The sequence below is a fragment of the Aotus nancymaae genome, unplaced genomic scaffold (genome assembly GCF_030222135.1).
Source record: "Aotus nancymaae isolate 86718 unplaced genomic scaffold, 86718_ANA_hifiasm-v0.15.2.pri h1tg000072l, whole genome shotgun sequence".
NCBI classification, from domain to species: Eukaryota; Metazoa; Chordata; class Mammalia; order Primates; family Aotidae; genus Aotus; species Aotus nancymaae.
Genome location: NW_026988487.1, coordinates 3844521 through 3871219, shown reverse-complemented (window position 1 = coordinate 3871219; position 26699 = coordinate 3844521). Strand labels below are relative to the sequence as shown.

General features: G+C 57.7%; 2 protein-coding genes and 1 pseudogene across 23 annotated transcripts in view; 1 reads left to right on the top strand and 2 right to left on the bottom strand.

Annotated features, from left to right (window-relative positions):
- The window catches only part of CACNA1G (calcium voltage-gated channel subunit alpha1 G), a 66505-nt gene extending 54452 nt beyond the window's left edge, over positions 1 to 12053 (bottom strand). For 13 of the 19 annotated variants that reach the window (XM_012463539.2, XM_012463542.2, XM_012463546.2 and 10 more), the window contains exons 1-7: positions 11812 to 12053; positions 4583 to 4694; positions 4267 to 4400; positions 3790 to 3887; positions 1520 to 1679; positions 396 to 696; positions 136 to 228 (exon numbers count right to left, since the gene is read on the bottom strand). In XM_012463539.2, coding sequence (XP_012318962.2) covers positions 136 to 228; positions 396 to 696; positions 1520 to 1679; positions 3790 to 3887; positions 4267 to 4400; positions 4583 to 4694; positions 11812 to 12053 — 1140 coding nt within the window. Of the gene's footprint in view, positions 1 to 135; positions 229 to 395; positions 697 to 1519; positions 1680 to 3789; positions 3888 to 4266; positions 4401 to 4582; positions 4695 to 11811 lie in introns of those variants that run through there. The other 6 variants (XM_012463543.2, XM_012463548.2, XM_012463549.2 and 3 more) reach the window with 2 other exon arrangements.
- Positions 12054 to 16923: 4870 nt separating this feature from the next.
- SPATA20 (spermatogenesis associated 20) lies at positions 16924 to 26539 on the bottom strand. 4 transcript variants are annotated; one of them, XM_064367527.1, is made up of 17 exons: positions 26428 to 26504; positions 25938 to 25985; positions 25252 to 25422; positions 25087 to 25151; positions 24718 to 24872; positions 24496 to 24639; positions 24193 to 24394; positions 23577 to 23707; positions 23374 to 23478; positions 23079 to 23153; positions 22772 to 22981; positions 22499 to 22691; positions 21996 to 22164; positions 21523 to 21734; positions 19047 to 19246; positions 18192 to 18272; positions 16924 to 18012 (listed from the first exon to the last, which is right to left on the bottom strand). In XM_064367527.1, the coding sequence occupies exons 1-17, from the start codon at positions 26502 to 26504 to the stop codon at positions 17842 to 17844; spliced, it is 2409 nt and encodes an 802-aa protein (XP_064223597.1). In that variant the 3' UTR covers positions 16924 to 17841. The 4 variants fall into 4 exon arrangements, with proteins under 4 accessions (XP_064223597.1, XP_012318956.1, XP_064223595.1 ...); XM_012463533.2 differs by lacking the exon at positions 26428 to 26504 and adding an exon at positions 25544 to 25662 and having other exon boundaries at positions 25938 to 26257; XM_064367525.1 differs by lacking the exon at positions 25938 to 25985 and having other exon boundaries at positions 26428 to 26539.
- On the top strand, positions 20187 to 21233 carry LOC110567422 (nudC domain-containing protein 2-like; annotated as a pseudogene).
- Positions 26540 to 26699: the final 160 nt, after the last annotated feature.

Genomic DNA, 26699 nt, shown 5'->3' with positions numbered 1-26699 from the left:
TGACAGATGCCCTCTCTACAGGACTTGTCCTGAGAGCTAGAAACTTCAGACGGAACAAACTATCCCCTCTCTGGACTGCAACCACGGGTGTCCCCAGGATTGCCCATCCCCACAGGGATCTGAGGAGTCACTCACGATGATGAGGAGGATGAAGTAGATGAAATTGTAGAAGGAATGAGCATCCATCACAAAGTACATGATGTCGACCCAGCCCTCCAGCGTGATGACCTAGAGGGGTGCAGAGGGGCAGGCTGACTCTGGGCCCACCAAATCCTCCTCCAGTCTCCTCGAGAGGCCTTGACCCCCACCCCAACCCTGAGAGCGACCACTCAGCCCTTGGGCTGTGTGCTGGGGCTGCTGTTCTGGGGACTCTCCTGGGGCCCAGGCTGCCCCACCTGGAAGATGGCGATCCAGGCATATCCAATGTTGTCAAAGTTGATGGCGCCCTTGAAGGGGTTGTGCTCCCCTGCAGAGCAGTTGGTGTAGTACTGGTTCCAGTTAACGCAGGTGGTGTTGCTGGAGCTATTGTAGGCCTCATAGTCCAGACCGCAGGGTGGGCCACCGCCCCCCTCCCCGCGCAGCGTGGGCACGCTCCTGCAGGAACGCATGCCATTCTCGCGTGGCTGGGAGCAGATGAAGGGGCTCTCATCCTCGTTCTCTGTCTGGTAGTAGCGCTCCAGGTCCACGCTCAGAGGGCTGCAGGATGGGAAGGGGAACAGGGGTGAGGCTGGGGAGTGGGCTCTCCAGGGAGAGGGCCCAGGAAGGGAGAGATGGCACCAGTGCTCGAGGCACACAGGGTGAGCAGGGCAGAACTGAGAGTCGGGGAGGGAGTGGGCTGGGCAGGGATTTGTGGGCATCAGGATCATGAGGCCAGAGTGGGAAAACTCCAAACTCAGGATGTTGGAAGGTCACATCCTAGAATAGTGGTTTTCAAATTTCGCTGCACATTAGGATCGCTGGAGGGGTTTAAAAAATCTCTACATCTGGCTGGGCGTGGTGGCTCATGCCTATAATCCCAGCACTTTGGGAGACCGAGGCGGGTGGATCACTTGAGGTCAGGAGTTAAAAACCAGCCTGTCCAACACGGCAAAACCCTGTCTCTACTTAAAATACAAAATTAGCCGGGCATGGTGGTGCATGCCTGTAATCCTAGCTACTCGGGAAGCTGAGGCAGGAGAATCGCTTGAACCTGGGAGGCGGAGGTTGTAGTGAGCCAATATCGTGCCACTACACTCCAGCCTGGGCAACAAGAACAAAACTCCATCTCAAAAAAAAAACATCCCTACATCCAAGCTGTGCCCCAGACCAATGAAATCAGAATGTCTGGAGGTGTCACCCAGGCATCAGTACTTTTTTTTAAAACTCCTTAGGTGGTTCCAATGAGCAGCCAAGTTTGAGAAGCAGATATGTCCCAGATGTTAGAACATTTATGTCAGTAGCAACCAAAAGTGAGGAACTGGGGGAGGTCGCAGCCCCATAACCATTCCCAGGTCCTCCCCGGCCCCTGTCCACCACTCACAGGCTGAAATTCTCAGGTAGGAAGCATCGGTTCCGAAGCAGCCCTGCCCACAGCTGGACGCCAACGATGCCGAAGATGAAGAAGACGAAGAAGCAGAGCAGCAGGACGTTGCCCAGCATGGGCAGCGTGTCCAGCAGCAGCGTGACAAGGATGCGCATGCCTGTGGGGGCAGAAGCCACGCTGGGGACACCAGGCTGGCCGGGCTAGGCTGACTGCCATGGCCCGGCAGTACTCCCGGAGGGGCCCCACCGGGGACTCTGAGGCTGAGACGGCCCGGCTCAAGCTGGAGGGGAAACCAACAGACACCTCTAACTCCCCAGACAGGCCCTGCAGCCCCTTACCCCGACCCACTGCCCCTTGTGGCTTGCCCATAGTAATCTGCACAGTACCACCAACAGTGAGCCAGGAAAACTGTGGCCCCACATCGTCACGTGGATAATATCACCCCAATTGACAGATGAGAAGTCTAAGGCTCGGACAAATGACTTGACTCACCCAGTGACACACAGCTGCTAAGTGTAGGCACCAGACCTTGAACCCAGGCTCTGGGCTTCTGAATCCCTCTCTCCAACACACACCCAGAGCCACACACACCCACACGCACACTCCCTACCTATTTCCTTCTCTAACCAGCCGTGGTCCCTTGACCTTTCTGTTATCACCATAGGAGTCATTAGGGAAAATGAGGCAGGGAACTCTAGAAGGAATGTCAGCAGGCAGGAATCTCATTTTGAGAGCCAGCTCCTCAGCAGGGGCCAAGATGCCCAGTGCTTCCCTATAGCTCTGAGCCCTGCTGTCCTGAATCTGTTCCCTGCTTGGTCCAGATCCCCAAATCAGGATCTGAAGAAATACAATACTGTCTTCTCAGAAGTCCATCAGTTTACAACCCCCTCCATAGGGAAAGCCACTGAAACACAGCCCCTCCCTCAACAAAAAAAAGCCCCGTTAGGGTTACTTCCCTCTCTCCCCACTCCAGGTCTAGAACCCAACCAGCCAGGATGGTCTGAACCATCCCCCAGTCCACCAAGCCCTCGTCAAGCAGACAGATCTCTAATGGCTGGTTTCACCCCCAAAGTGCCATCTATGACCCCCTGCCCTCTCCAGGGCAAAAGCTGCCAAGCAGCAGCTAATTAACCCTCTTGGTGACTGCAGCGCCCAGCCCCGCCCCTGCCAGCCCAGTCTTCTCACTCCATCTCCCTCCCCCTCCTCCTACCCCATCCCCCTTCAGCTTCTCTGTGCTCCAACTGAGATCAATTCCTCAGGGTTTGCATTAAGGGAATTACACCGGTGGTTAGACAGAGGCCTATAAATCTGCCAGCCATCACCTGGGGCGGGAGAGGAGGCAAGGCACGCCTCTCTTCTGGAGCTCCTGTTAACACCAACATGCCTCGAGCCCCAGAGGACACATTCAACAGCTCTGCCCTCCCAGGGGCAGCAGCAACATCACACACACACACACACACACACACACACGCACACACACACTCACGCACTCACGCGCACACACGCACATGCACAGCACAGGGGTCTGCTGCTACATCAGGTACACAGCCTGGTACTGAGCCCCAGAAACATGCGTTCACCCTCCATCACCCCACTCCTGGGACCGCAGCAGGGACCATGTGCAGCTTGTGTAGGTTGGGGAGTTGCAAAGGGGGCCTGAGCAGAAGGAGGGGGCAGGATGTAGGGGAACAAGAGCTGCCAAAGCCTCGCTGGCTCCAGAAACCAATGCAGTTTAATTTGGATAATGGGCCCGGCAGTCACTGCAATGGGTTGTTGGAAGGGGGCAGGAAGGAGGAAGGGGACAGAGGCGGAGGGTGAGACATGGAGTGGCCGTGTCTTGAGAGAAGTCATGTTCAGTGTGGCCAGCGTGGCTCACCAGTGAGAACCAGATTGCATGAGAGGCTGTTCTGGCTAGAAAAGGCCATTCGCACCTTGCGTCTTCTCCCTGCCTGTCAGCTTCTCCAGTCCCCACTCCCCATCTCCCGGGGCGAGTGATCATCTAGCTGAAGGGAGAGGGTCAGCTGAGATGTTTCTGAGACTCTGGCCTAAAGCCAGGTTAAAATGAGGAGGGGTCTTCCCCGGTAACTCCCACAGTCCCGCAGTCAGGAGTTTCACTTTGTTCCAGCAACCCCAGCTCCCTGCTAAGCCCTTCTGTGGTGGGGCCTGTGAGGGGTCAGGTGAGGACACAGTGGTAGAGGTCGGGTCTGACATCTCTACATTTGCTCCTGGGAGTCTCTTCAGGGGCTGAGGGCTGAGGGGTCACTCACTGGGCACCCGGTTAATGGCCCTGAGCGGTCGCAGCACGCGGACTGTCCTGACAGCTGAGAAGCTGACGTTCTGCAGGTCCAACGAGTACTCCAGCATCCTGCAGGGAGGGACCCAAAGGGAGGCCCTTTGAGTCGGAGGCCACCGTGGGGTCAAAAGAGGTCAGTGAGGAACCCTGCTTTACGGACAGTGGGATGACCTCTTCTCCTTCACCAAGGGACCCTGAAGATCTGCCTCTCTGTCTGGGGGGCAAGGCTACCCCTGAGACAAGGACAGATTGCCCATCAGAGAAGGGGGCAGAATTAGGAAGAGGGCCTTGGAATTTAGAATATAGGCCACAGTGCTAGAGGCAGGGCAGCCTTAGACCCTCAGGAGATAGCCAGGGAGAAATCGGAGCTATAACTGTGCTGGAGCCGGGAAGTCCCTGGGGAAGGGACCGATCTGGTCCATTGCTCTCCCACCCCAGCCCAGGCCCTCACCCTGCGATGACGATGAAAAAGTCAAGTCTGTTCCAAGTGTCTCCCAGGTAACACTTTTTCCCAAAGATGCCCAAGGCCACCATCTTCACCACCATCTCCACGGCAAAGAAGGCAAAGATGAAGTCATCAAAGGCCTGATGTGGGAACAAGAGGCTGCTGAAACTAAGAAGCAAGTGAGGGAATACCCTCTGGTCCCACCCTAGCCCCCACCAGTTGTGTCAGGGCCTCTTGCAGAGAAGGTGTAGGGGGTATTAAGATTAGGAAGGGCCAACCTCCCAACACACACACACACATACACACACACACACACACTCACCTGCAGGATCCGGCAGCGCTGGGAGTCACAGGCGATGTCCTCACACGGCCGGAACATGCCCAGGGTCACACAGTTGAGAAGGATGACCAACATGCTGATGCGCTCAAACCAGGTACTGGCAGTCAAGGAAACAGCTGGCCAAGGCTGGAGCTGAGGCTGGCCCCCAGGCCCGCCCTGACACCTCCTCCTTGTTTACTCCATCTGAGGCTAAGCAGGTGTGGCGCCAGGGGCCTGACCCGCCCCCTGCCCCAAACTCCCCATCCGAGAAGGGGAGTCCCACCTTGGTCATCTCACCTCTCTGGACCCAGCTTCCTCATCTGTAAAGGAAGACAAGCCACAAATACCCTGACTATTTGCACAAGCCATTTGGGGAATAGAATTGATCATGCCTGTGGAAATGCCAGACACTAAGAGTTTGCTGCAGAATCTGAATCCTATTCTCCCTACCTCACAGGGTAGATGTGAGAAGCAAATGAGATACTGTATGTGAATGTGTTATACAAACCTAAAGTCGGATTATGCCTGCCTTACAGTTTACCAAGCACTTTCACACAATGCCACAGTTGATGCTCACAACAGCCCTATGAAGTATCCACAGTAGATCATTTTCTTCCCCGGAACTCAAGGAAGTTGAGGCTGAGGAGTGCCAAAGTCATGTGCTCAAGGTCACCTGAGAAGCCAGAATGAGACAGTGGTTTCCAAGCTCTTGATCTACAATACTTTCCTCTGCACACCCTAGCTGCTCAGGCGGGCAGAAAGGGGCCATGATGACCACCCTGGCACTAGGTGGAAGGCAGAGGTCTGAAGCTGCAGTGCCCCCTGCCACAGCACTAGAGCCCAAGGCTCCCTCCTCCATCACCAGCCTCCCGACCTTTCAACACCCTCACCTGACAACTAGACACATTCACACATTTAAATATTGAGGACTCATTAAGTGTCAGGCGCCATGCTAGGCACAGCTCCCAAGCGGTGCAGAGTGGACAATGTCCACCCCCTCCCCCAACAGGCCGCGCTGCCATCACACCTGCTTGTGGCTTCCAGCCCAGACCAGCCAAAACAGCAAGCAGGAGAGAGGGTTCTTTCCAAACCCTGGGTCTTTCCACACAGTGGATCCTATGGAGTGACTCTTTTCCAGCTTGTCAGCGGGAGAATGTACAAAACGGCCTCTGGACCTTAGAAGGTTCCAGGCACTAGAATCATAGTTAAATGACCAAGTATATTATTTTCCTTAAAGAAAATATGAGAAGGGTGGGGTAGAGTAGAGGCTAGAAACTCACAGAGAGCAGGGGGTTGGGGAAAGGAGACCAGAGACCACCTGGGGGATGGGAATGGGAGAGATTTGGGGCAGCTCCTGGCATGACCCACCAAGCCAGACTCTGTAGGCCCCGAGTGGGTGAAATATTGCTTCTGGAATGAGAAGGCTTTGGCCAGGCACAAAGAGGCCATAAGGAATATTCAGGAACCTGTGGACCTTCCTCCCAGCTGGTCCCAGCCATAGCCCATCTCTGTTCTGACTCCCAGGGCCACATGCCCTACCCCGCAGCCCATGACTCCCTCAAGCCCCTGGCAGCCCCCTTCTCCTCCCCACCACCAGGCCCTTTCCCCTAGACTCACATCCCTGCTCGCCACTGTCTGTGACACCCCGAGAGTCCCAAGACACTGCAGTTTCCCGAACCGCCACTCCCTTACAAGAGTAAGAGTTTTTTGTTTTTTTTTTAAGTTCTAGGTTTTGGGGGGTAAGTAGATGGGAGGGAGGAAATAAAAAGAGTGCTCTGTTTCCATGGAACTGTTTTTCTGAGTAGAGCTGTAGTGCAGTGGATCTCTCCCCAGAATGGGGGTCAGCCAGGGGTCACCCCGGAAAAAGGGGGACAGGAAGGGAGCCATCATTTGGAAAGGGAAAGACACAGTTACCCTTAAGAACTGGTCTGCTTGCCCCACGCAGGTCCCTTCCCACCTCTGCAGGGGAAAGGGGGTCTGGAAGGAGCCCATGTGAGTGAATGTCGCTATGTGGAGCGAGGAAGAGGGGCTCCTAGGACATCTGCTTGGACCCCTCTAATGGCACAGTTCCACCATATTAGTCATCTGTGCACTTGCTGGGCTGGGGCTCCTGACAGGCACGGGCATTCTGATATGTCTTTAGATCCCCTGTGGAGCTTGCTGCAGTGCCTGGCATGGAGCAGATGATCAATACCTGGGAAGACTGAACGCATGAATGAATGAATCAATCAATCAATCTCCCTGCCTAGAAGCCAGATGTGTCTCCCCATTCAGGTTTTCCTACCTTGTTTCCCTTGATAGAGGTGAACTGATTATAACTGTGGAAGAAGGTACAGAAGTGACCCCACAGAGGAGCTGCCCCTCTTTCTGTCCCCACCTTACACAGGCTCAGACTGGAGGCCTCTTATAGGCAGAGGCTGCCCCTAAATAACCTCATGCGCAGCTCTTAACCATGGCAGCCCCTACTTAATGGTCCCCTTGGCAATTCAGCCTATTTCCAGGTAACACCCGGCCCGCCTTGTACCTCTCCCTCCATGACAAGTAAGCATAAATGGACAGGGAAGAGACCAAGGCACAGGACAATTTGGGACAATCTGAATAGAGGAATAATTAATGGGGGGGGGGTCTTTCACCCTTCTCAGAGTAGGGCTCGTTGCCTTGGGAACATGGCAGTATGTCACTGTGTGATGTTCTTCTGTTGCCATAACAACAGGAGGATGTGTCACCAGGTGGTGTGGATTTGTTGTCATGGTAATTAAAGAGACCCTTCTCACATGATCTCCCCTTACTGAGGCTGTTGTCTTGTCCTCAGGCAGGGGAGGAGAATCAGGGAGACACACAGGTTATCAGGTTGGGGGGGAAACCATGTGACAGATCCCCATGGTAACCAAGGGAACGGGGGACACTGGTTGCCATAGTGACTATGAGAGACCTGTGCAGTCACATGTCTACTGTTGCTATGGTGACCGTCCAGGCTGGAGTGGATCCCAAAGAGGGGGTAGGAGAGGGGAGGCTCTTTCTTCTCCCCACAACCCACCATCAAAAGCAGAGAAAAAGGAAACGGCAGAGAGAGGAACCCCACTTCCATCCCTCCTCCTTTCCTCCCTCCTGGGAGAGAGAACTAGAGCATGTTATCTCCACAAATGAGTCCTCTCTGTGGGGCTTTATCTAGATAGAACCCTTGCTTAGCCTGGCAGCCGCAAGGGTGAGGGAAGTGGGGAGAGGAGTGGGGTGGCCAGGACGCCTCTCGGGGCACACGGGCTCTGGGCATGAGCTGAGAAGGGAAGCAAGCCCTCCAGCTGCCCCATTCCCTCCAGGAGCCTGGAAATGTGAGACTAAGGAATGTTGAGGAGAAAATGGGCCTGGACCCAGGAATCCTGGCCTTCTAGTAAGTGAGGCGGTAGGGGAGCAGGTCCTTGCCTCGCCCATCCCACAGAGAGGCTGGTGTCTATTGGCAACCCCTAGGGTTACAGGGGATGTAGGAGCTCCACCGTGCTCTGAAGCACAAAGGGGGATTCCCCCAGCAGAGCCCCGATTCTTACAAGCCTAGTTCCCTGTGGTTCCCCCTTCACCATGCTCCAGTGTGTGGGTGTAGGGGGAGAGAGGCTTCCAGCTGAATTGAAAACTGAAGCTCACAGAAAGGCAGCCGGCCCCACCCAGAGACAGAGACATGAGATGTAGAGACACAAGAGAGACGGTCCGCTGGAATCTTTGGGAGAGGAAATAGGCCAGAAATCTGATTCAAACGTCTGTGACTCTGTGTGTGTGTGTGTGCGTGTGTGTGTATGTGTGCGTGCGCGCTCATGCGCATGTCTGCGTGTGAGCAGTTGTGTCTGTCGCCATCCTGGCTGAGGCAGGCAGGGCGGGGTGAGTGCTGGGTGGGAGCAGGCGAGGGTGAGGGGGGGCTATGTGGTGGGGGTAATCCCAGGAATGGCTCCAATTGGCACTACGGGTGATGGGGAGTCCCCCAGCAGAGCGGTGGAGCAGAGCGGGTGGGAAGGCGTGTGTGTGTGTGTGTGTGTGTGTGTGTGTGTGTGTGTGTGTCCCAGAAGGAAAGTGGGCCTGGGGCAGGAACCATGCCAAGGGGTGATCTGGCCCCCCTCAATTCCATTCAATTCTCCAGCCCCAGCCCTTCTCCCCAGAATCTCCTCTGGCAAGCTTAGGCTTTGGAAATTGGAGGAGGGAATTGATGAAGACACAGGAAGAACACCCCCCCACCACCACCATTTCCTCTGAGGACAGAAATGGAGACTTCTCCCTAGGTAAGAGAAATAGGCCGACTTGGGGCACTGGGACAGTGTGGCAAGGAAGGCTCCAGAAACTGCGATGCCCCCACCCCTCTAGAGGGACACACTCAGACACACAGAGTGACGCACAGTCACTCACTCACACTCACTTCTGGAAGCCATTAGGGCTCCTGCCGTTCAGGCCTCCCCCTTCTCCTCCCCCCACTCCTGGCAGGCTCCCCTCTCCCCCTCTGGCCCCCGTCCCACTCCCCCTCCCTCGGCATCCCAAATGCCAGCCTGTGATTTCCAAATGAGAAAAAGCTGTGCTGGGCTCTGAGCTTGGAGAAACTCCTACACAAACTTCCAGATGTGACACAACAGCCAGAGAGGGAATGCGGAGGAACTCCTCCCCTGGAGGGGAGTGCGCTCCCTACACTCGCAGGAACACTCACTGGAAAGGCCAGCACGTTCATCCGAGGCAGGGGTGACTGTCTGCCAGTACCCTGCTCTCCACACCAAAACTTGCACTTCTGTGCCTGTTGTTGCTCCCTTCCTGACACACACACACACACACACACACACTCTCTCTCTCTCTCTCTTCCTACCTGGGTCTAGATCTCCTCTCTAGGAAACCTGATCTCTTAAAAAGGAGGGACCAAGAAGTAGAATGTGCCAAGAAAAGCCTAACTAGCTTCAGTTAGTTGGGGGGTGGGTGGGAGTGTCCTTATGTCCCTCAGGCTCAGAGGTGTAGAAGGACCTCCCGAAGCCTGAGGGGAGTCACAGATACCACAAAGAGAAAGAGGGAGGCCCAGGAGGCAGTTCAGAGCCCCTCTGGCAGGTGTCTCTTGGGACTTGGGTAGGATGGAAGTGGTGAGGGCCACAGTTTAGGCAGCCCCCTGCTAAAAAATTGTTCTCAACCCATCCTCAGGCAACCCAGGCTTAGCTGCTCCTCCAGACCTAGTAATGCTGATGCCCCACACCCCAGACTACCACTCCCCCATCAGAAGCTGCTCACAACTCCCAAGGTGAGTGCTGGCCTCCCACCTCTCTTCTCTCAGCCATTCCTCAACACTTGCCCCCATCCAGACCCCAGATCGAAGGAGTCTGCCTCCAGAGCCTCCACTAGCACCTGGAGAGAAGGCAGGTGAGAAGAGATGCTAGCCTAGAGGTCTGTTTTCAGGGGGAGGGGACAGAGAATCTCTATCTCCCCTGGGACCCTTGGGAAGGAGGACATAGAGGTTGATGCTTTTTCCCATTCATGGAAAGGGTAAATGGTTAGGGGCAGAGGGGAGAGTTGCTCAGAGCCCATCCTTTCCAGCCATATCAGTTCTCCATCTCCATCCCTGCCTTGGAGAAAGGGGTCTGGGGGTGGGGGCTCAGACCTCAAGATTGTGCCTATTCAGCAGGACCACAGACCTCTGAGACCTGCACCCCTCTTTCTGCATCTCAGAGAGAAAGGAAGAAGGGGCAGGGGATGAGGAGAGGGCGTGATGAGGGGAGCTTCCCAGAGACCCACAGCGTGTAGAGGATGGGGGGCAGGGGGGGCCACAAGCTCATCCCTGCTTTGCGCACTAGAGGCAGCAGAGCTGCAGAGAGTGAGGGCGGCACCAACCTTCCAACCCCCCTTCCCCAAAGCAGAGTCCCGGCTAGGCTCACAGGGGCTGCAAGGCAGACCTGGGGCCTCCCACCCCAGTCTATAAGAACCTCTAAGCTGGAAAGAATGAACCAGGAGAAGCTGCCCAGACCTGGGACGGCAGCAAAACCTCATCCCACCTTTCCTTCCCTCGGTGGCAGGACCCACCAGGGAGCCTAGGGCCAGGCATGTGTCAAGGGGCACTTTGTGCTTGGGGCTGACTGGGGGTCTCCCCTACCACTCCAGCCTGGGCAGACAGGGAGCAGTGCTAAATCCATCTCCCTGGAATTTGGGACTTGCATTCCCCAAACCTCTCTCTACCCTGGGGTGGTGGACCCGAGTCTTCCTTAGCGAATGCACTTACAGTCTCATGGTCCCCCCAGTACTTTCACAGGCCTGCAGCCCCCCATACCTGGTCTACAGGAGCACTCTTTATTTGTGAAAGGGGAGGAGTAACCTGGACCAGCAAAATCCCATCCCCCACTTGCTAAAAAAGCTCTTGCCATAGTCTTTCTCTTCACAAGAAAAATCCAGCACAAAACTCCCCAACCCAACCTTAAGCACCCTGCATCGCATGGAGATCGGGTGGAAGGAGGCACTCGCGGCACTGAGCTCTAGCGGAAAGGGGCTTCACTCCAGCTCCGGGGGCAGACAGCTCCCCTCCACCACATCTTGTTCTCATTCTGTGCCCCTGACATCAGCCGCCGCCGGAATCTCCTTGTTGTGCCTCCAACCCGCGAGGTGGGGGGTGAGGTGGGCCAGGACCTGGTCCCCGCCCCACCAACATCTCCCTCTGGGTCAGTGAAAACCTCAGCCTCAAGGACCAGGTGGGGGGATCAGACCCTAGAATCCACCGCAAACTTTGGGGCGGGGGAAGGAGGGAAACCCAGGAGATTGCGGTTCCCCCTCCTCCGTCCCCGCAGCTTCCTCCCCACCGCTCCCCCCCCCCCAAACTCGGAAACCAAACCCAGCTCCCTAACAGGAGAGGGCAGAGTACAGCTCCCAGGCTCCCGAAGCTTCCCACATCTGGAGGATGACGACCCTCCCCTGCTCACATCTGGAGGGCGTCCAGCTGCGAACCAGCGGGGCACAGCTCTCTTCTCTTGGCCTGGATCCCACCCCCCACCCAGGAGGACTGAGGTGTGTGTATGGAGGTGGGGTAAGCCCGGGTTACCGACAAGACCTGCTCGCGTCTCTGCTCCCACTCTGATGCCCCCTCCCCTCCCTGGCAGCCCCCCTCTCGTCCGCTCACCCTCCGAGCTCACTTCCCCGACTCACCTGGCGGTGGGTCCTCTCTCCCACCCCCCGACCCCCGGCAGTGCGGCCCGTCCCCCTTCAGACCCCGCGCCTGGCCGTCGTGCCCCGAAGGATATGGGTTACAGACCGTGCGGAGACACCAGCTCCGCGGGCGGCTGTCCTGGCTCAAGTAGAAGAAAACCACCGGGGCCAGCGCCGGGTACGGCAGCCCCTCCGCCTCGGAGTCCGCGCTGCCCGGGTCCTTTTCTGCTGACCCCGGCCCCGGCCGGCCCCCGGCCCCCGACAGGTCGTTGAGCCGCATGAAGCTCCGGGGCTGTCCCGACTCCTCGGCGCCCGCTCCATCCTCCTCCTCGTCCATCCTCTGGCCAGCCGGGGCCCCGGGCGGTCCGGAGAGGGGCAAGCGGTGCCCCTCCGAGGAGGTGTCCTCACGCAACCCGGGGGCCCCGGCGGGGGCGCATCTGGGGGGCTCTAGGGCGCAAGCTGAGCCCCCGGGAGGGCCAGTTCAGCCCAGCTCCCCCTGCCCGCAGGGGCATGCTGCCCGCGGAGCGCCGGGGCGCAGGGAAACCCCGCCCGGCGCGAGTCCCGCTTCCCCTGCGCCCCTGGGGCTCCCCGGGCCAGCCGGCCGGCTCCCCCTCACTTTGTTCCGGCTTCTTCGCTTCGCGCCCAGGCTCCGGTTGCCCGATTCGGCGCTACCTTCGGCGAAGCGGCCCCGAGAGGGCGAGAGAGAAGGGGAGTAGCGGCGGAGGGCGGGGGTCCGGGGAGGGGCGCCCCCTCTTCCCGCGCCGCAGCTGGAGCCGGATCTAAGGGGTCAGCATCGTCCCGGCTCCGCGCCAGGCGGCGGGGGAGGGGAGGAGGGATCTCTTAAGGGGTGGGCTTGGAGGGGGTGGGGGCGGCTTCTTCCCCCGCCCCGCGGCGGGCTCACGGTCCAGGAGGGGCGGGGAGACGGTTGGGGGCCGTCCCGGGCGAGAGTGGAGGCGGAGATCCCGCCGCCGCAGCCGCCGCGGTGGCTGCCGCTGCCGTAGCTGTCGCCGGCGCCACTGCCTCCTCCTCCGGCCGAGACGCGGAGCGAGCAAGCGAAAGCGGCGGCGAGAAGCCCAGCGCACACCACAGCTGGATCCCTCACTCCAACTTCAAGCCTCGGCCCCGCCCCCAGCCAGCCCCGCAGCCAATTGCCGCACGCCGCCGGTCCCGAGCCGCGCGCCCATTGGCCGGCCGCCGTGGCAGTGCGGGCGGGAGCGCCGGGAGGGAACCACAGCTGGAATGATTTCCACCCTAAAACCCAGAACCGCCCCTCTCCCCTCCCCTTGCCCCTGGGTCCGCTCCCGAAGGCTGGAGCCAATCAGACTGCTGCCCAGACCGAACCCATTTTCCTATTGGCCGTTGGGGTCTTTGGGACTCCCTTGGAGGGAGCCTGAAGAATCAGAGTGTTCGGCGCGGGGTCCTGGCTTGGCGCCGCAGGCCCCAGGCATCTTTTGTCCACGACCCCTGATCTGCGCCGCAGCCTGAGGGCGGAGCTCAGCTCTGGGCGGGCCCGAGGAAGAAAGGAGGCCGGCGTCACGGGGGTGAGGGTTGTGACCAGGGTCTCAGATCTTCCCAGGTCTCCACCTGGTTAATCTCCTACCCTGGAGCTGAGCCTGGCTGCGGGACTAGGGAAGGGAAGGAGCGGAGCTGGATGTCCCGGGGGTGGGGCTTCAGGCTGGAGGGGGCCGGTCTTGGAGAAACGGGCGGAGCTCGGGAAAGGCTGGGGTAGGCATGGTCTGGGCGTGGCCTCCACCAATCTCTTGGGCTTATTGGTCGTGCTCCTAAGTCCAATTCTGAGACTTTGACCCTGACCTCTTAACCCTAACCCGCTGGACCTGACCTCAGGTTGACGCTCCTGAGCTTCATCTCCTTGCCCCTAGGGGCGTTTTGAAGGGCGTGGACTCCACGCAGGGGCTTCGTGCTGAAACACGTGGCCTAAGGCATGTCGCGCTGGACTGCAGAGCCCGGATCCCCAGAAGCGGCTAGGGAGCAGAGCGAGGACCCCTAAGAAGAAACCTGTGGGGGTCTCGAGTGTGTGGGAGGGGCGGAAGCACAGAGCTGGGCTTTATCGACTCGACCTTTAAAGTCCCCACCAGCGCCATCTCCCAACTTCGTGCCTCAGTTTCTCTTAAGTCCCAATGTGTCTTAGGGAAAGAGTGTCCACGGAACTGGAACTTAGCGAGTCTGCTGCCTTCGCTCACCTCCACCCTACCGGCAGCGGATCCTCGTGGGTTTGTGCTTTCCACTCGCGCACACGCACGCGCAGACCCCGGCCCTTGCCCCGCCTACCTCCCCGAGTTCTGGGGCTCAGTTGGCTCTAGCTCTCTTCTGCTGCCTGCGCCACTCCAGAAAGCTGTGGGTACCCGAGAGCGGAGCGCCGCGGGTATGCTGGGCGCCGGTGGAGTGGGGAACATCGAGGATTCGACGCCGGGAAGCGCTTCCCCAACATCTTCGAGAGGTAGACACGGCGAAACCTGGTGGGTCAGTCAGCTCCCTCTCCGGAGATTTTGGGGCGCTCACGCCACTGCGGAGAAGCGGAGAGATGGGCGGGATGACCTGCATCACCACCCCTCATCCCCCACTCCTGGGCGTTGTTCGCTCTCCTAAGGCTACGCCACCCACGCAGCCCTGCGCACCTCCCGCCACCGCAGGGGGTTTGGGTAGTCTCAGCTCCCGCCCCGGCCGATGGGGGGAGGGGATGGGGGAAGTGGCAGAGTGACTGCTGCGCCGTCGTTTCCCTGGTTGCCCTTTCGCCGAATCCACGCACCGAGTTGTGCAAATGAGGCCGGGCGGGCTCATTTGCATTTCATGCTAATGAGCAGATCCCCTAAGTGCCTTTTTTTTCCTGGCGGGAGTCTCTGCTCTCATTCTGAGTATGCGGCGCCAGAGTCTTGAACTCCGTGCTGTCTTCTGGGAGAAGGGGGCTATTTATGGTTGCTCCGCGCGTCTGACACCTTCTTCCCTCCCGTGAGTCGGCAGTTTGCGGGGTCGGCCTGCCCTTCCCGCCAGGATAGAGGTCCAGGGACTGGCGCGAGACTAGGGACACTCATCACTCCTTCTTTGCAGAGGGGAAAATGAGGCCAGAGAGGCTGACCCAGCCCAATGATCAGGTCCCCTGGTGGTCAGCAGGCTCCACACCCCATCCATCGTCCCCACCACCCCTGGACTGTGGGCTGAACTCTGTTCTAGAATATGACCGAAAAGAGGGCAGGCATAAAAGCACCATCTGGATAAATAGAGATCCACGTGTACCTCCCTGGGTTCAGGACCTAGGGAAGACTGGCCCCACAAGAAAGGATCTGATCCCTATACTGGGCATGTTGGGGCTGATGGCCAGTCGGAGATGCTTACCCTTAGCCTGAGTGCCGGAGAGCAGGCAGAGGCAGGACCCACAGGGAAGGCAAAGGCAGACCTGAAACCATCTTTATTTAACTCCAGCCCTCCAAGCCTCAGCTCTGACATCACCTCCTCAGAGTGGCCTTCTTTCCAGCAAGTATTTCAATGCCTCTTAAGTGCCAAGGTGCTCAGGATACAGCACCGAGCCAGACATAAGTCTGGAACTTCACAGCACTTAGCCCAGGCTGGGATTATATGTTTGTGTTTGCAGTAATGAAATGATTGTCTCCCCATCTAGGCCCTGTGTTCCCAGAGGGGCTATGTTCATTTTGCTCACTAGGGCCTTGTGTAGTGTCGGGCACAAAGTTGTTAGGTGAATGAATGACTTCAGGCAGGGAAAGGGAAACAAAGGGACAAGAAATTATTTTATTTGGGCCTCAGTTTCCCAACAAAGACGCTTAGCCTAACTGTCTAAGAGCTTTTCTGGGTTTGAGGAAGAACCCCCCCATATACACCCTGCTCAGCCAGCCCCTGCAGCCCTGCTTTTACCCCTCCTTCACAGCCCATCTGGCTCCCTGCGGAGCTGAGATAATCTTCCCATCTGTGATACCCTTTGCTCAGGGATGATACAACCATTATTCCCATTTAGTTACCTTAACAGCCCTGAGAACTGGGTGGGTGGACCCCACTTTTCAGATAAGGAAGGAGGGTGCTCAGAAAGATGAAGTTACCTAAGTGACTGCCCAAACAGTGTGGCCCTGTCTCCAGTGACCCTGGCCCACAGCTGTTCTGCTGGTAGAACCAGTGCACACCCACAAGGGACCAGCAAAGGGGAAGGGATGCTGCAGGAACTCTTAATCCTGCATCTGAGCAAGATTTATGTGGGACCCTGCCCTCTTCAGAAATTCGAGCGCTCCTGGGAGAACAAACCCTTTTATCGAGGTAACTCCTTCTTCCGAACCCATTTACAGAATCCCATCATCATGTGCACATCTCATCCCAGGAGGGAGAGCGGAGCTGCCGAGCAGACTTGCTGCAGGGACAGATGACACCAAGGGCAACCTCCTCCACAGTGGTGCCTGGACCTCTTGTCAGAAAAGGAAGCCTTAGGGGTCTTTATCGTACCCTGAAGACCCCAGAGAGAACCAGAAGTGCTGAGGGGTCGAAGGCCAGTCTCTTACCCTCTCTGGGCCTTGAGTATCTATCCATACGAGCCTGAAGGTACCTGCCTCGCCAACTCATTCATGAGGGTCAATGGGACGATGGTGGCAAGAGGGCTTGGCATGCTGCCCAGACTGTTCTAAAGCCAGGGCTGGGGCTGCCAAAAAGTCCACCTGTGCTTCACCATGCTCTATCCTCCGTCCCTGCCACCTCCCCAGGCCAGGCTCCATTTGTCCAGCTCTCACTTCCTGGCAAGGTTGAGTGGGCTCCAGCTAGAAAGGGGCCAGCTGACCTTGTTGGCTGGAGCACTAATCCCCTCCAGATGGGCCGGTGGCTTGCACTGAGGGCCTGGCTGCCCAGACAGAGCTGACTCTGGTCCCAGTGACCATGTGTGGCTGTGTGTGACCATGTGCAGGGAGCAACTCCATCCAGTCTCCCGGTTCCTTCTGGCTTCAATCCTCCCCACTGCTGACATCCTCCACAAGCGGTGGCCCCATGAAGGCCTTCTTGTCTCTAGTAGCCTCTTTCAGCTCTCTGTGTTGCTTAGCTGGGGGGCTAAGCTTATGCCTGGCTTATGCCTTAGCTTATGCCTGGCTCAGCAGAGTCCCAAAGGGCTCAGAGGGACAGTTCCTCTCCCTGCTTCCCCCACCTCCGTCAGCCCCATCACTCTGCACCTGCCCTTCCCAAACCATGTGTCCCAGTCCCCACCCCTCAACCCACGGAAGCTACATGGGGTTTCTGGAGGCTGAGAAGTTGTATGTGCCAAGGACAGGGCTCAGGAGCGTCTCCCAACATTTAGGGAAAAGGATGAGGTCACAGGAAGGCTTTCTCTGCAGCAAGAAGGACTCAGATAGATTTGGGGAAGGACTTCCAACCCAACAGATGCTCCAAATGAAAGAGAACTCTTTCCTTGGACCAGCTTGTGTGAAAGCAGACGAATGGACAGTGTGACCTCCTGCAAGGAGGCCTTGCTTCCATCCTTTCGAGGCTGGGGCTAGATGGATACCCCAAAAGAAATGTCTTAGTCCTGACAATATCAGTTCCCATAGTGCACCAGGGCATATGCAAAGTCACCATTCTGTGAAATATAAGAGTTCACATAAAGCATCTCTGTCCCTTTTCCAGCTCAACACAAGAAGACAATGGGGAGGGGAGGGCAGGTTCCCTTCTTAACCTCTTCTGAGGGCAAGGATTGGGCTTTCTCCCTCCTGGGCCAGTCCACACCCCCATGCCCACCACTGGGCATCTTTATTTGGTTTTAGTCCCCTGACCTCAGTTCAGGGGACGAAATTCATTCAGGCTGCAATGACCATGGATGGCGCAGGGTCAGTCTGCTGACCCCTGGAAGATGGAGAAATGGGAGAAGGCAGAGGGGTCAGGTGGGCTCCTGGAAGAAGGGACCCTGAGCTACTGGTTCCCAGAAAGCTGAGACCCTGAGGTTACCGCGGGACACTGTTAAGTTTATTCTAGGGTGAGTGGGTGCCCAAGGGGGGCAGTGAGTATGGCCGAGGTCACTTGGTGGCAAGGTCTCGGGGATGGCCACAGGTTCTACAGGGCCCTGCAGGACCTGAGTCTCTAGTGAGCTGGGAAGCTCCACCTTCTGCCCCAGCCCAAGAGGGTTGGGGCAGTCACGGATGTAGCAGTTTTCGTAATTCACAGGGATCAGTGATGGGCATGGAACAAGCTTGATTCTCACACACATATGCAGTGGCCTGGTCTTCCAGCCGTCGGAGGGTACTCAGGAAAGGCAGCTGGCGGGACAGGAAGCTCGAGGGGTCCCCATCGGCCAGAATCAGCACCTAGGGCAGCAGCAGAGCAGGGAGAGTCACCTGTGAGATGACTCTCCCTCTTGTCCATTGGCAAGGCCCACTGGGAAGTTTCCTCTTCCCAACCTTCTGAGGGGAAGGAGATGTTGAGGAGCTGAGGATGGGAGGAGGCAGCTCCAGGGAGGTGGCAAGTGGGGCTCACAGACGGGTACCTTGTTAGGAATGTAGATAGAGTGGACGCACTGCACTAGAGCCTTGGTGTCCTTGGCCTGGCGGTCTCCACAGATCACGATCTGACCGCAATAGAAAGGTCACTCCGTTGTGTCAGGGGAGGGAGCGGCTGAGCCCTAGACCACCAGGGCTTCCCCATCCTCCCTCCACCCCACCCTATATCCCTAAGAAAGAACAGGGACTCATCTCAGCTGCCAGGATGAGTTAATGCTTGGCAAGTGGGAAAACACACACACACACAAACACACACACACACACATGAGAATACCAAAGTGGCAATGTCATACATGTACAGTGGTACAGATACAAACACGGGGAGACACACACCCAGAAGACCCGGAGCACACAGAGATCCATCCAGAGAGACACACAGTAGTCACACACACACACAGCAGATGCCCACACAGAGACAGATACCACACACACAAATACCAGACACACACGCATGCAGGCAGACACAGAGGCAAACCTGCAGATGGGGGATCCACATGCAGACAAACACACATGACGAGCACTCACACCAGCACCCCCCTCAAAGGCAAGTGCACAGACATACACCTCCAGGGTCACACACGCCTGGATGCACACACACACCAATAACAGAGTACAAACAGAAGCAATAACACTGATACCAAGACATACAGAGAAACACTTCACCAGCCACCGGAGACTCACATGAACTTCTGCCTCCCCGACAGTCACCTCCACACACCTGCACACACACAGACCTGAGCCCTGGGGACAGTCCAGGAACCCCACCCCCTGTTCCCATCTGCCATCACAGCCTCAGCTTCCCTCCTACCCGAGGTTTCAACCCAGGTGCCCTCACCCCCCACCTGCTTGAGGGTCTGCTGCTGGGCTGAGAGGGTGCGGACCATCTCGGGCAATGCCACCGGGACACGATGCATGCGCTCGGAGAAGGCGGTCAATAGGCACACGCACTTGTCCATCCAGTCCTTGTGACCCGTGAAGCCGTGCAGCCGGAGCAGGTTGTGCGCTGACACAGAATTGGCGCTGGGCTCTGCGCCATCCTGGTCTGCGGCACATAGGGAAGCAGGGAGTATGGGTAAGGGCGGGTCACTGAGTGCCAGGACCCTGTCCCAGGACCCTATCCAGGGCCACGTCGGGGATGGGACAGAGAAAAGGCCCTGGCCATCCTGCCCTTCCCCGTTCTGGGTGTGGATGCCGCTCTCTTTTTATGACACCCTCCGCATCACCTGTCCTCGCCTCAATTGACAGTCTCCAGGCTCCCTCCTCACTGCTGATACCTCTTTCCAGCCACCCAGCTGCTCAAGCTCAAGTGGCATCATCCTGTTCCCTTCCTCTCCCTCTCCCTCCACTTCTAATCCACCTATGAGTCTTGCCAGGGCTGCAGCCAGAAGAGATACAAGTCCCACCACATGTCCCCATCTCATACTTCCACTTGGCCTGAGCCTTCACCAGTGCCTGCCTGGGCTGAGCGTGACTAACGGCCTCCTAACCGGCCACCTGTTTCCCCTACCCACCTTCTCTCCACCAGTGGTCAGAGTGACCTTAAACCCACACCAGAGCAGGCCACAATCCACTTCAAACCTCCTTGCCAGCCAGGCATGGTGTCTCACGCCTGTAGTCCCAGCACTTGGGAAGCCAAGGCGGGAGGATCGCCTGAGCCTAGTAGTTTGAGACTAGCCTGGGGAACACAGTAAGACCACATCTCTTTTCTTAAAAAAAAAAAAAAAAATGGCCAGGCACGGTGGACCATGCCTGTAATCCCAGCACTTTGGGAGGCTGAGGTGGGCAGATCATTTGAGCCCAGTAGTTTGAGATCAACCTGGGTAACATAGAGAAATCCCACCTCTACAAAAAATTCTGCAGTTCTAGCTACTCAGGGGGCTGAGGTGGGAGAATTGATTCAGCCCCAGAGGCAGAGGTTGCTGTGAGCCAAGATTGTGCCACTGCATTCCAGCCTGGGTGACAGTGAGACCCTGTCTCAAAAAAAAAAAAAAAAAAGGAAGGAAGGAGAGAGAAGAAAGAAAAGAAAAAGAAAGAAAAAGAAAAAGAAAGAAAGAAAAGAAAGAGAAAGAAAGAAAGAAAGAGAGGCGGCTGCGGTCGGGAGGCGACTGGAGTATGTCGGCCCCGTTTGAGGAGCGGAGTGGGGTGGTTCCGTGCGGGACCCCGTGGGGCCAGTGGTACCAGACTCTGGAGGAGGTGTTTATTGAAGTTCAGGTGCCGCCAGGCACGCGCGCCCAGGATATCCAGTGCGGCCTGCAAAGCCGGCATGTGGCGCTGGCGGTGGGCGGCCGCGAGATCCTCAAGGGCAAACTCTTTGATTCTACAATAGCTGATGAGGGAACATGGACTTTGGAGGATAGAAAAATGGTTCGTATTGTTCTTACCAAGACAAAGAGAGATGCAGCAAATTGTTGGACTTCTCTACTAGAATCTGAATATGCAGCTGATCCTTGGGTACAAGACCAAATGCAGAGAAAGCTTACATTAGAGATTCCAAAAAGAAAATCCTGGTTTTGACTTCAGTGGAGCAGAAATCTCAGGAAACTACACTAAAGGTGGACCAGATTTCTCAAACCTTGAGAAATAACTACTTTTTCTCCTGCTTTCTGTGGATCCTAGCAGATATTGCCAACTTAATCAGAGGAACAGATTATGTGATGGAAGAAAAATGGGGATGCCTACAGTTAACAAATTACAAAATATATTTTAAAATGGTTCTAAAAATTGCATAGAAACATGATTTATGTAGGAAACATACTGTGGGAACTATTCTATGGATATATGTTAAAGTTTTTTTGGACTTGTTTTTGCCCAGCATGAAGTTTTATATGCTGCATTTTACTAATTCCATATTTAACCATATTTTTAATACAAAAGAACATTGGAGTATAGATCATGTGAAATGAAGGGTGCCTTCAGGGAAAAGTTCTTTTGATAAATACAATATTCAATAAAGTTTTCTAAATAGGAAAAAAAAAAAAAAAGAAAGAAAGAGAAAGAAAGGGAGGGAGGGAGGGAAAAGAAAAGGGAAATGAAACTGAGGCCGAGTGGTGGTTCATGCCTGTAATTCTAGCACTTTGGGAGGCCAAGGTGGGAGGATCGCTTGAGCCCAGTTCAAGATCAGCCTGGGCAACATAGCAAGACTCTGTCACTATTTAAAAAAAAGAAATTGAGATTCAGAAATATCACAGCAGCCAAAAATCACACCATTAATAAGTAGCAGAGACAGGAAGCCAGGAGGGCTCCTGCCCACACCAGCTCATCACCCACGCTGCACTCACACCTCCCAGGACCCGAGACTAGCCCTGCACTCCTACTGACCGTCCTTCAGACGCAGGGGCAGGCCAGCCCCCAGCTCAGCCTCACTGTAGAAGTAGCCGCCACCCTGGGAGTCCCAGAAGAGCCTGTCCTGCGTGTCCTGCAGCCGCAGAGCCCACTCGAGCCATGCACTCTCCTGTGAGGCCTCGTACAGGTCCAGCAGGCCCCGCACCACAAAGGCATAATCCTCCAGGAAGCCCCAGCAGGGTGGGTTGCTGGGGGACAGGCATTAGGGGAGGGGCTGGGGAGAGGCCCTTTCCCAGAGGAGGCCCTTTCATGCATGTGTTCACTGAACCCTCCCAGGCAGGTACCATCAGCCCACTTCCCGGATGAGGGAATGGGCCCAGGGAGGCTACGAACTCACAGCAAGCACCTGGCAGAGCCAGGACTGGAGTCCACATGGAGGGGAGAAGTTGGGCAGAGGTAGGCTGGGGACGCGTGGGGAGATGACCCTCCCGTTCTACCCAGCCCCCCACCTGTGCTCCACAGTCCCCGCAGAGCCGGTGTAGCAGGTCCGCATCAGGCGGCCACTGGCCACGTCAAACATGTGCCGCTTCAGGAACTTGGCACCATTGGTGGCATAGTTGATCAGCCTGTCTTGGCCCAGGACCGCCCCGGTCACAGCATAGCCTGACACCATCAAGCCTGGAGGCAGGAGAGACAAGTAGTGGTGAGAAGCTGGCCAGGACCCTCCCGGCACGTCCACCCTGACACCGCAGGCCCCAACACCTCCCTGGAGCCACGGCTGAGCCCTAAGACCTTGGCCTCCAGAGTCAGGCACGGTGGGTGTTCCCAGGCACTGCGGGGTTCTCAGCCCTTGTGCATGACCTTAGGCAGGTTATGCAAGCTCTCTAAGCCTCTGTCAACTGAGAGTAATAACCCTAATAAAGGGAGAGTGAGCGTTTAGCAGGTGCCTGACAGATAGGGGCTTTGTGAAAGGGGATCCAACCGACAGGCTGGGTCAGACGCGCAGCCCCACCGTTCCAGGCGGCCAGCATCTTGCTGTCCAGGTGCGGCTTGGGCCTATGCTTCCGGGCCTGGAAGAGCTTCTCCAGCCCCATTTTGAGCAAGGTCCGCACAGCCTCCACATCCAAGCCGAAGCGCGCAGTGGTCAGCTCCAGCGAGTACCGGACGGTCAGCACATTCTGGCCCTGCAGCTCCCCCTTGGGGTCCTGAGGAGAACGGCCTTTGTCTGCGAGCTCACAAGCCTGGCAGGCACCAGGGCCCAGCCGGTGACCCCAGAAGTCCTCACCTGACTGGGGCTGATGTTACCAGCCTCCGTGAGGCCGTAGTGCTTCATGAAGAGCTGGCCTGAGGTCAGCGGCTCGGTGGCACCCAGCACAGGCTCTGGGAGGAGCTGCTGGACCTCTTTGACCGTCCACATGTAGTAGGCGCCCTCTCTGGGCCGCATGCCCCGCTCTGGGGGCGAGTCTGCATCCTCCGCGCTGTAGAAGCCTCCAGACTGTGGGGAGGGGAGAGTTGGCTGGCCCCGGCCCGCAGGGCAGTGGAGGTCCCAACCCCTCCCGCAGCCAGGCTCGCCTGCCTCCATGGACACACACCCGGTGGCTCAGGCTCCGAGTCACGTACTGCAGGATGTCTTTGGCCACGTCAGAGTAGAATTCATCACCAGAGATCTAAGAAAGGGAAGAAAGGAGGCTGTGCAGAGCTGTCACTGGGGAGGCCCAGGTGGAAGGGGCAACATTCTCCGAGGCAGGTCAGGGAGGGGAGCCTGGGTAATGAGTGCATGGGAGGGAACTGGGGGTGCAGATTAAGAAGAGTCACCGTCACCAGGAAGCCTTTGGGAGGGACAGCCAGGGTTAGATGGCTGTTCTGTGGGCCGGGATCAGGGATCACCTGGAAGGCCTGCGAATAGGCCACAGCGAGCTGTGCCTGGTCATAGAGCGTCTTCTCGAAGTGAGGGACGTGCCACTGGCGGTCTGTGGAGTAGCGGTGAAAGCCCTGTGCCAAGTAGGATGCAAAGCTGGAGGCCGGTCCCAGCCTCTGTCCCACCCCACGGCCTCCTGCTGCCCCTCCAGGGAATACCCAGTGCCCATCACCTGCCCCACATGGTCCCGGATGCCCCCATTGGCCATCATTTTCAGGGTGTGCAAGGCCATCTGCTGGGCTCGAGAGCCATCCTGAGTTAGTCGATGGCTGAGCCAGTAGGAGAACAGGAAGCTCAGGATCACTGTGGGCGCACCAAGAACATGGGGGTGAGAGAATAGAAGCGGGAGCGGAGATCAGGGTGGGCAGCAGACCTTGGGCCAGGCAGAGGCCGGGAGTTTACTCAACAGGTAGTCTCTGGACAGGCTGAGAGGTCAGCAGTCAACCCAGAGGACAGAAGGTCATGGCCCAAGCCAGAGGTCAGAATATCATTGGCTCACAGAGGACCAGAAAGTTACTTGTCACCCCAGAGCCCAGAATGTCATTAGTCAAGCCAGGGTCACTGGGTCAGTGACCAAGTCAGAGGACAGAAGGTCATTATCTAGGTCAAGGTGAGAGGGTCACTGCTGAGACCAGCAGTCAGGTCTTCACCGATAGCTACCGGCAGGCTAGGGGCAAGGAGGTCACTGCCAGTCAGGAGAACAGGAAGCTACAGGTGAAGCCAGGAGCCAGAAAAGTCCCTGACCAGTGCAGGAATCAGAAGTCCAAAGCCAGGCATGGGGCACTGACCCGGCGTGGGAAACTTGGGGGCCTCAGCGAAGCCACCGTACTCCTCATCGTAGCCCTCGTCCAGCTGCTGGAAGCAGCGACTGTTCATGGTGGCTGCAGAGGGTGGCAGTTGGCGGTTGCCCACGCTGATTTCTGATCGGGCCAGCAGGGCGGTGGTGACACGCTGGCTGTTTTCTAGCAGGGCGTTCTTGTTCTGTTTCCACTGTGGGCGGTGGGGGCACACCTGGAGGTCAGCTAGGGGGAGGGGCTCTTGTTTCCTAGCCCCCCACCCTGGTCCCATCCGACTCCCTGAGGCACACCCACCTGTTCCCGTATTCTCAGCAACACTGTGCGGAAGCCGACTTGGGTCAAGCCATCCTCAGGCGGGAAATAGGTGCCCCCCACAAAGGGCTGGAGGTTGGGAGTCAGCCACACATTCATGGGCCAGCCCCCGCCGCTGCTGGTGGCCTGGCGGAGAGAGGGCGAGGGTGAGGGGAGCCGCCCTGAGCCCTCTTGGCGCGTACACTCCCAAGAAGGGCTGCGCACCTGCACGAACGTCATGTACACCTTGTCCACGTCGGGCCGTTCCTCTCGGTCTACCTTCACGCTCACAAAGTCCTCGCTGAGCAGGCGGCCGATCTCCTCGTTCTGGAAGGACTCCTCTTCCATCATGTGGCACCAGTGGCAGGTGGAGTACCCGACTGAACAGGACCAAGAAGAGAGGTCAGGGGGCCAGCGATGGGTCAGAGGGAGGCTGGCCAAGTGACCCTGGCTGGATGGAAGAGGTCCTGGCCTCTAGTCTCCTGGGAGACCCACCAGGCCAAGAGGACCCTCCCCATCCACTGCCACTCCCTGTGCACACCGCACCAAACCTTCCCCACTCTCCCCGCCAATCAGGGAAGATGGGAGCATTACCTGAGAGAAAAATTGGCTTGTTTTCTTTCCTGGCCTTGTTGAAGGCTTCCTGTCCCCAGGGGTACCTAGGCCCAGCAGGGTAGGGCATCACTCAGTAGCCCAAGGGGTCTGGGAGGGGCCTAGGACCCCAGCAACTCTAGGCAGGGCCCCAGGATTGGTGCTCACCAGTCCACAGGGTTGTAGGCATGTTGCAGAAGGTATGGTGACTTCTCATGGATCAGGCGGTTGGGGACCCTCTGGGGTGTAGATGAAGGACGGCTTCCCTTGCCTCCAGCAGGCATGGTCACTGAACTACTGACGGTCGCACTTCGGTCCTTGTCCCGGGAGGAGCTACCCCTGGCGAGGACCACTGGGTCAGGCAGGCCAGGGGCCTCCACCCACCTTCGCCCAGGCCCCCCAGCACCTGCCCCATTCCACTCAGCACCCCTGTAGAACCCCTACGCCCAGCCCAACCCACCTTTCTGAACCACGGAGGAGACTGTGGCCTTTGTGCTCCCCCTTATGTTTTTTGGGGGGTGAGGAGAGGTGGCTCATTGGGGGCTCCTTGCCAGGTTAGTCTCCCCCAACCTCCTGGGCCTGGCGATGGGAAGGGTGGCTGTGAGGTCAGGGCGTGTCACAATGGGCAGAATGGTTCTTGGGGTTCCATTCCTTCCCCTCCCTGGGCCCCTCCCAGGGCCCTTCCTGGAGCAGTTGCAGGGAGGCATCTCTCTGGCAGGCCTGGGTGTGGTCCCACCGGAAGGCAACCCAGTGTTGGTGGCCGGACGGGCCAATATCTTCAGGGTCTGGGACTGGACCAGGTGAGGGACAAACAAAGGAAACCAGACACGGGGACTTCCTCACTCAATGCCCACCTGCTGGGACTCCTGTGGGGCCAGGTCTGGGGCCAGACCCCAGGACACCTAGGCAGTCAGAGGCCTCGGGGAATTCAGCCTGGAAGTGGGCACTGTGGGGAGACCTAAATGACGAAAGCTCCATGCCGCAATAAAGGGCTGTGACAGGGTGCAGGGTGCTACTGGAGAAAAGCCCTTGACCCAGCATCCAGCACTGAGGTGCAAGAAAGGCTTCCTGGAGGTGGTGTCAACAGTCTTTGGGGAGCTGGCACGGCACTGGAGGGAAGGGGAGTGGAGAGGAGGGAAGGGGAGTGGAGAGGAGGGAAAGGGAGGAGAAGAGGGGCTTACTGCCAGGGCCAGGTTTCAGGAGCAGATCGCAAGGGGAGTGGGGGAAGACCAGGCATGCAGGGGTGGTCCAAGCAGACACTGAGGACCGGTGCCAGGAAGACCCTCCACTGGGGCCACAGGGAGGCGCAGGGACTGCCCTAGGGGCCCACTGGCCCGCCCGTACCTGCGGCTCGTGGCGAGGCCTGCGCCGGCGCGGGGCAGCAGAAGGACGCGGCCCAGCCAGGCTCGCGCGCTCAGCATGGCTGCTTGGGGCAGTAGGCCCGGCCGCCACGGACAGGAAGGGCGGGCAGGAGGCTGCGAGGGGCGGGCCGGGCACCCATGGAGCCGCGGGCGGGTCTTCGCCGGAACTCGGGACAGCGTGGCTGGTCTCCGAGCGTCGCCCTGCGGCCGAGCGCAGAATTGCAGATCAGGCAGCTCGGGCTTGGGGGGACCCAT

Excerpts from the sequence above, each read along its gene's own strand:
- SPATA20 (XM_064367527.1), bottom strand. The coding sequence starts at position 26,504 with ATGCTGAGCGCGCGAGCCTGGCTGGGCCGCGTCCTTCTGCTGCCCCGC. Across the intron at positions 23,708-24,192 it reads CCCCAAGTTTCCCACGCCGG|TGATCCTGAGCTTCCTGTTC; the intron begins GTCAGTGCCCCA and ends GTGCGCCCACAG. Across the intron at positions 19,247-21,522 it reads GCCCCTGCGTCTGAAGGACG|ACCAGGATGGCGCAGAGCCC; the intron begins GTCAGTAGGAGT and ends TATGTGCCGCAG.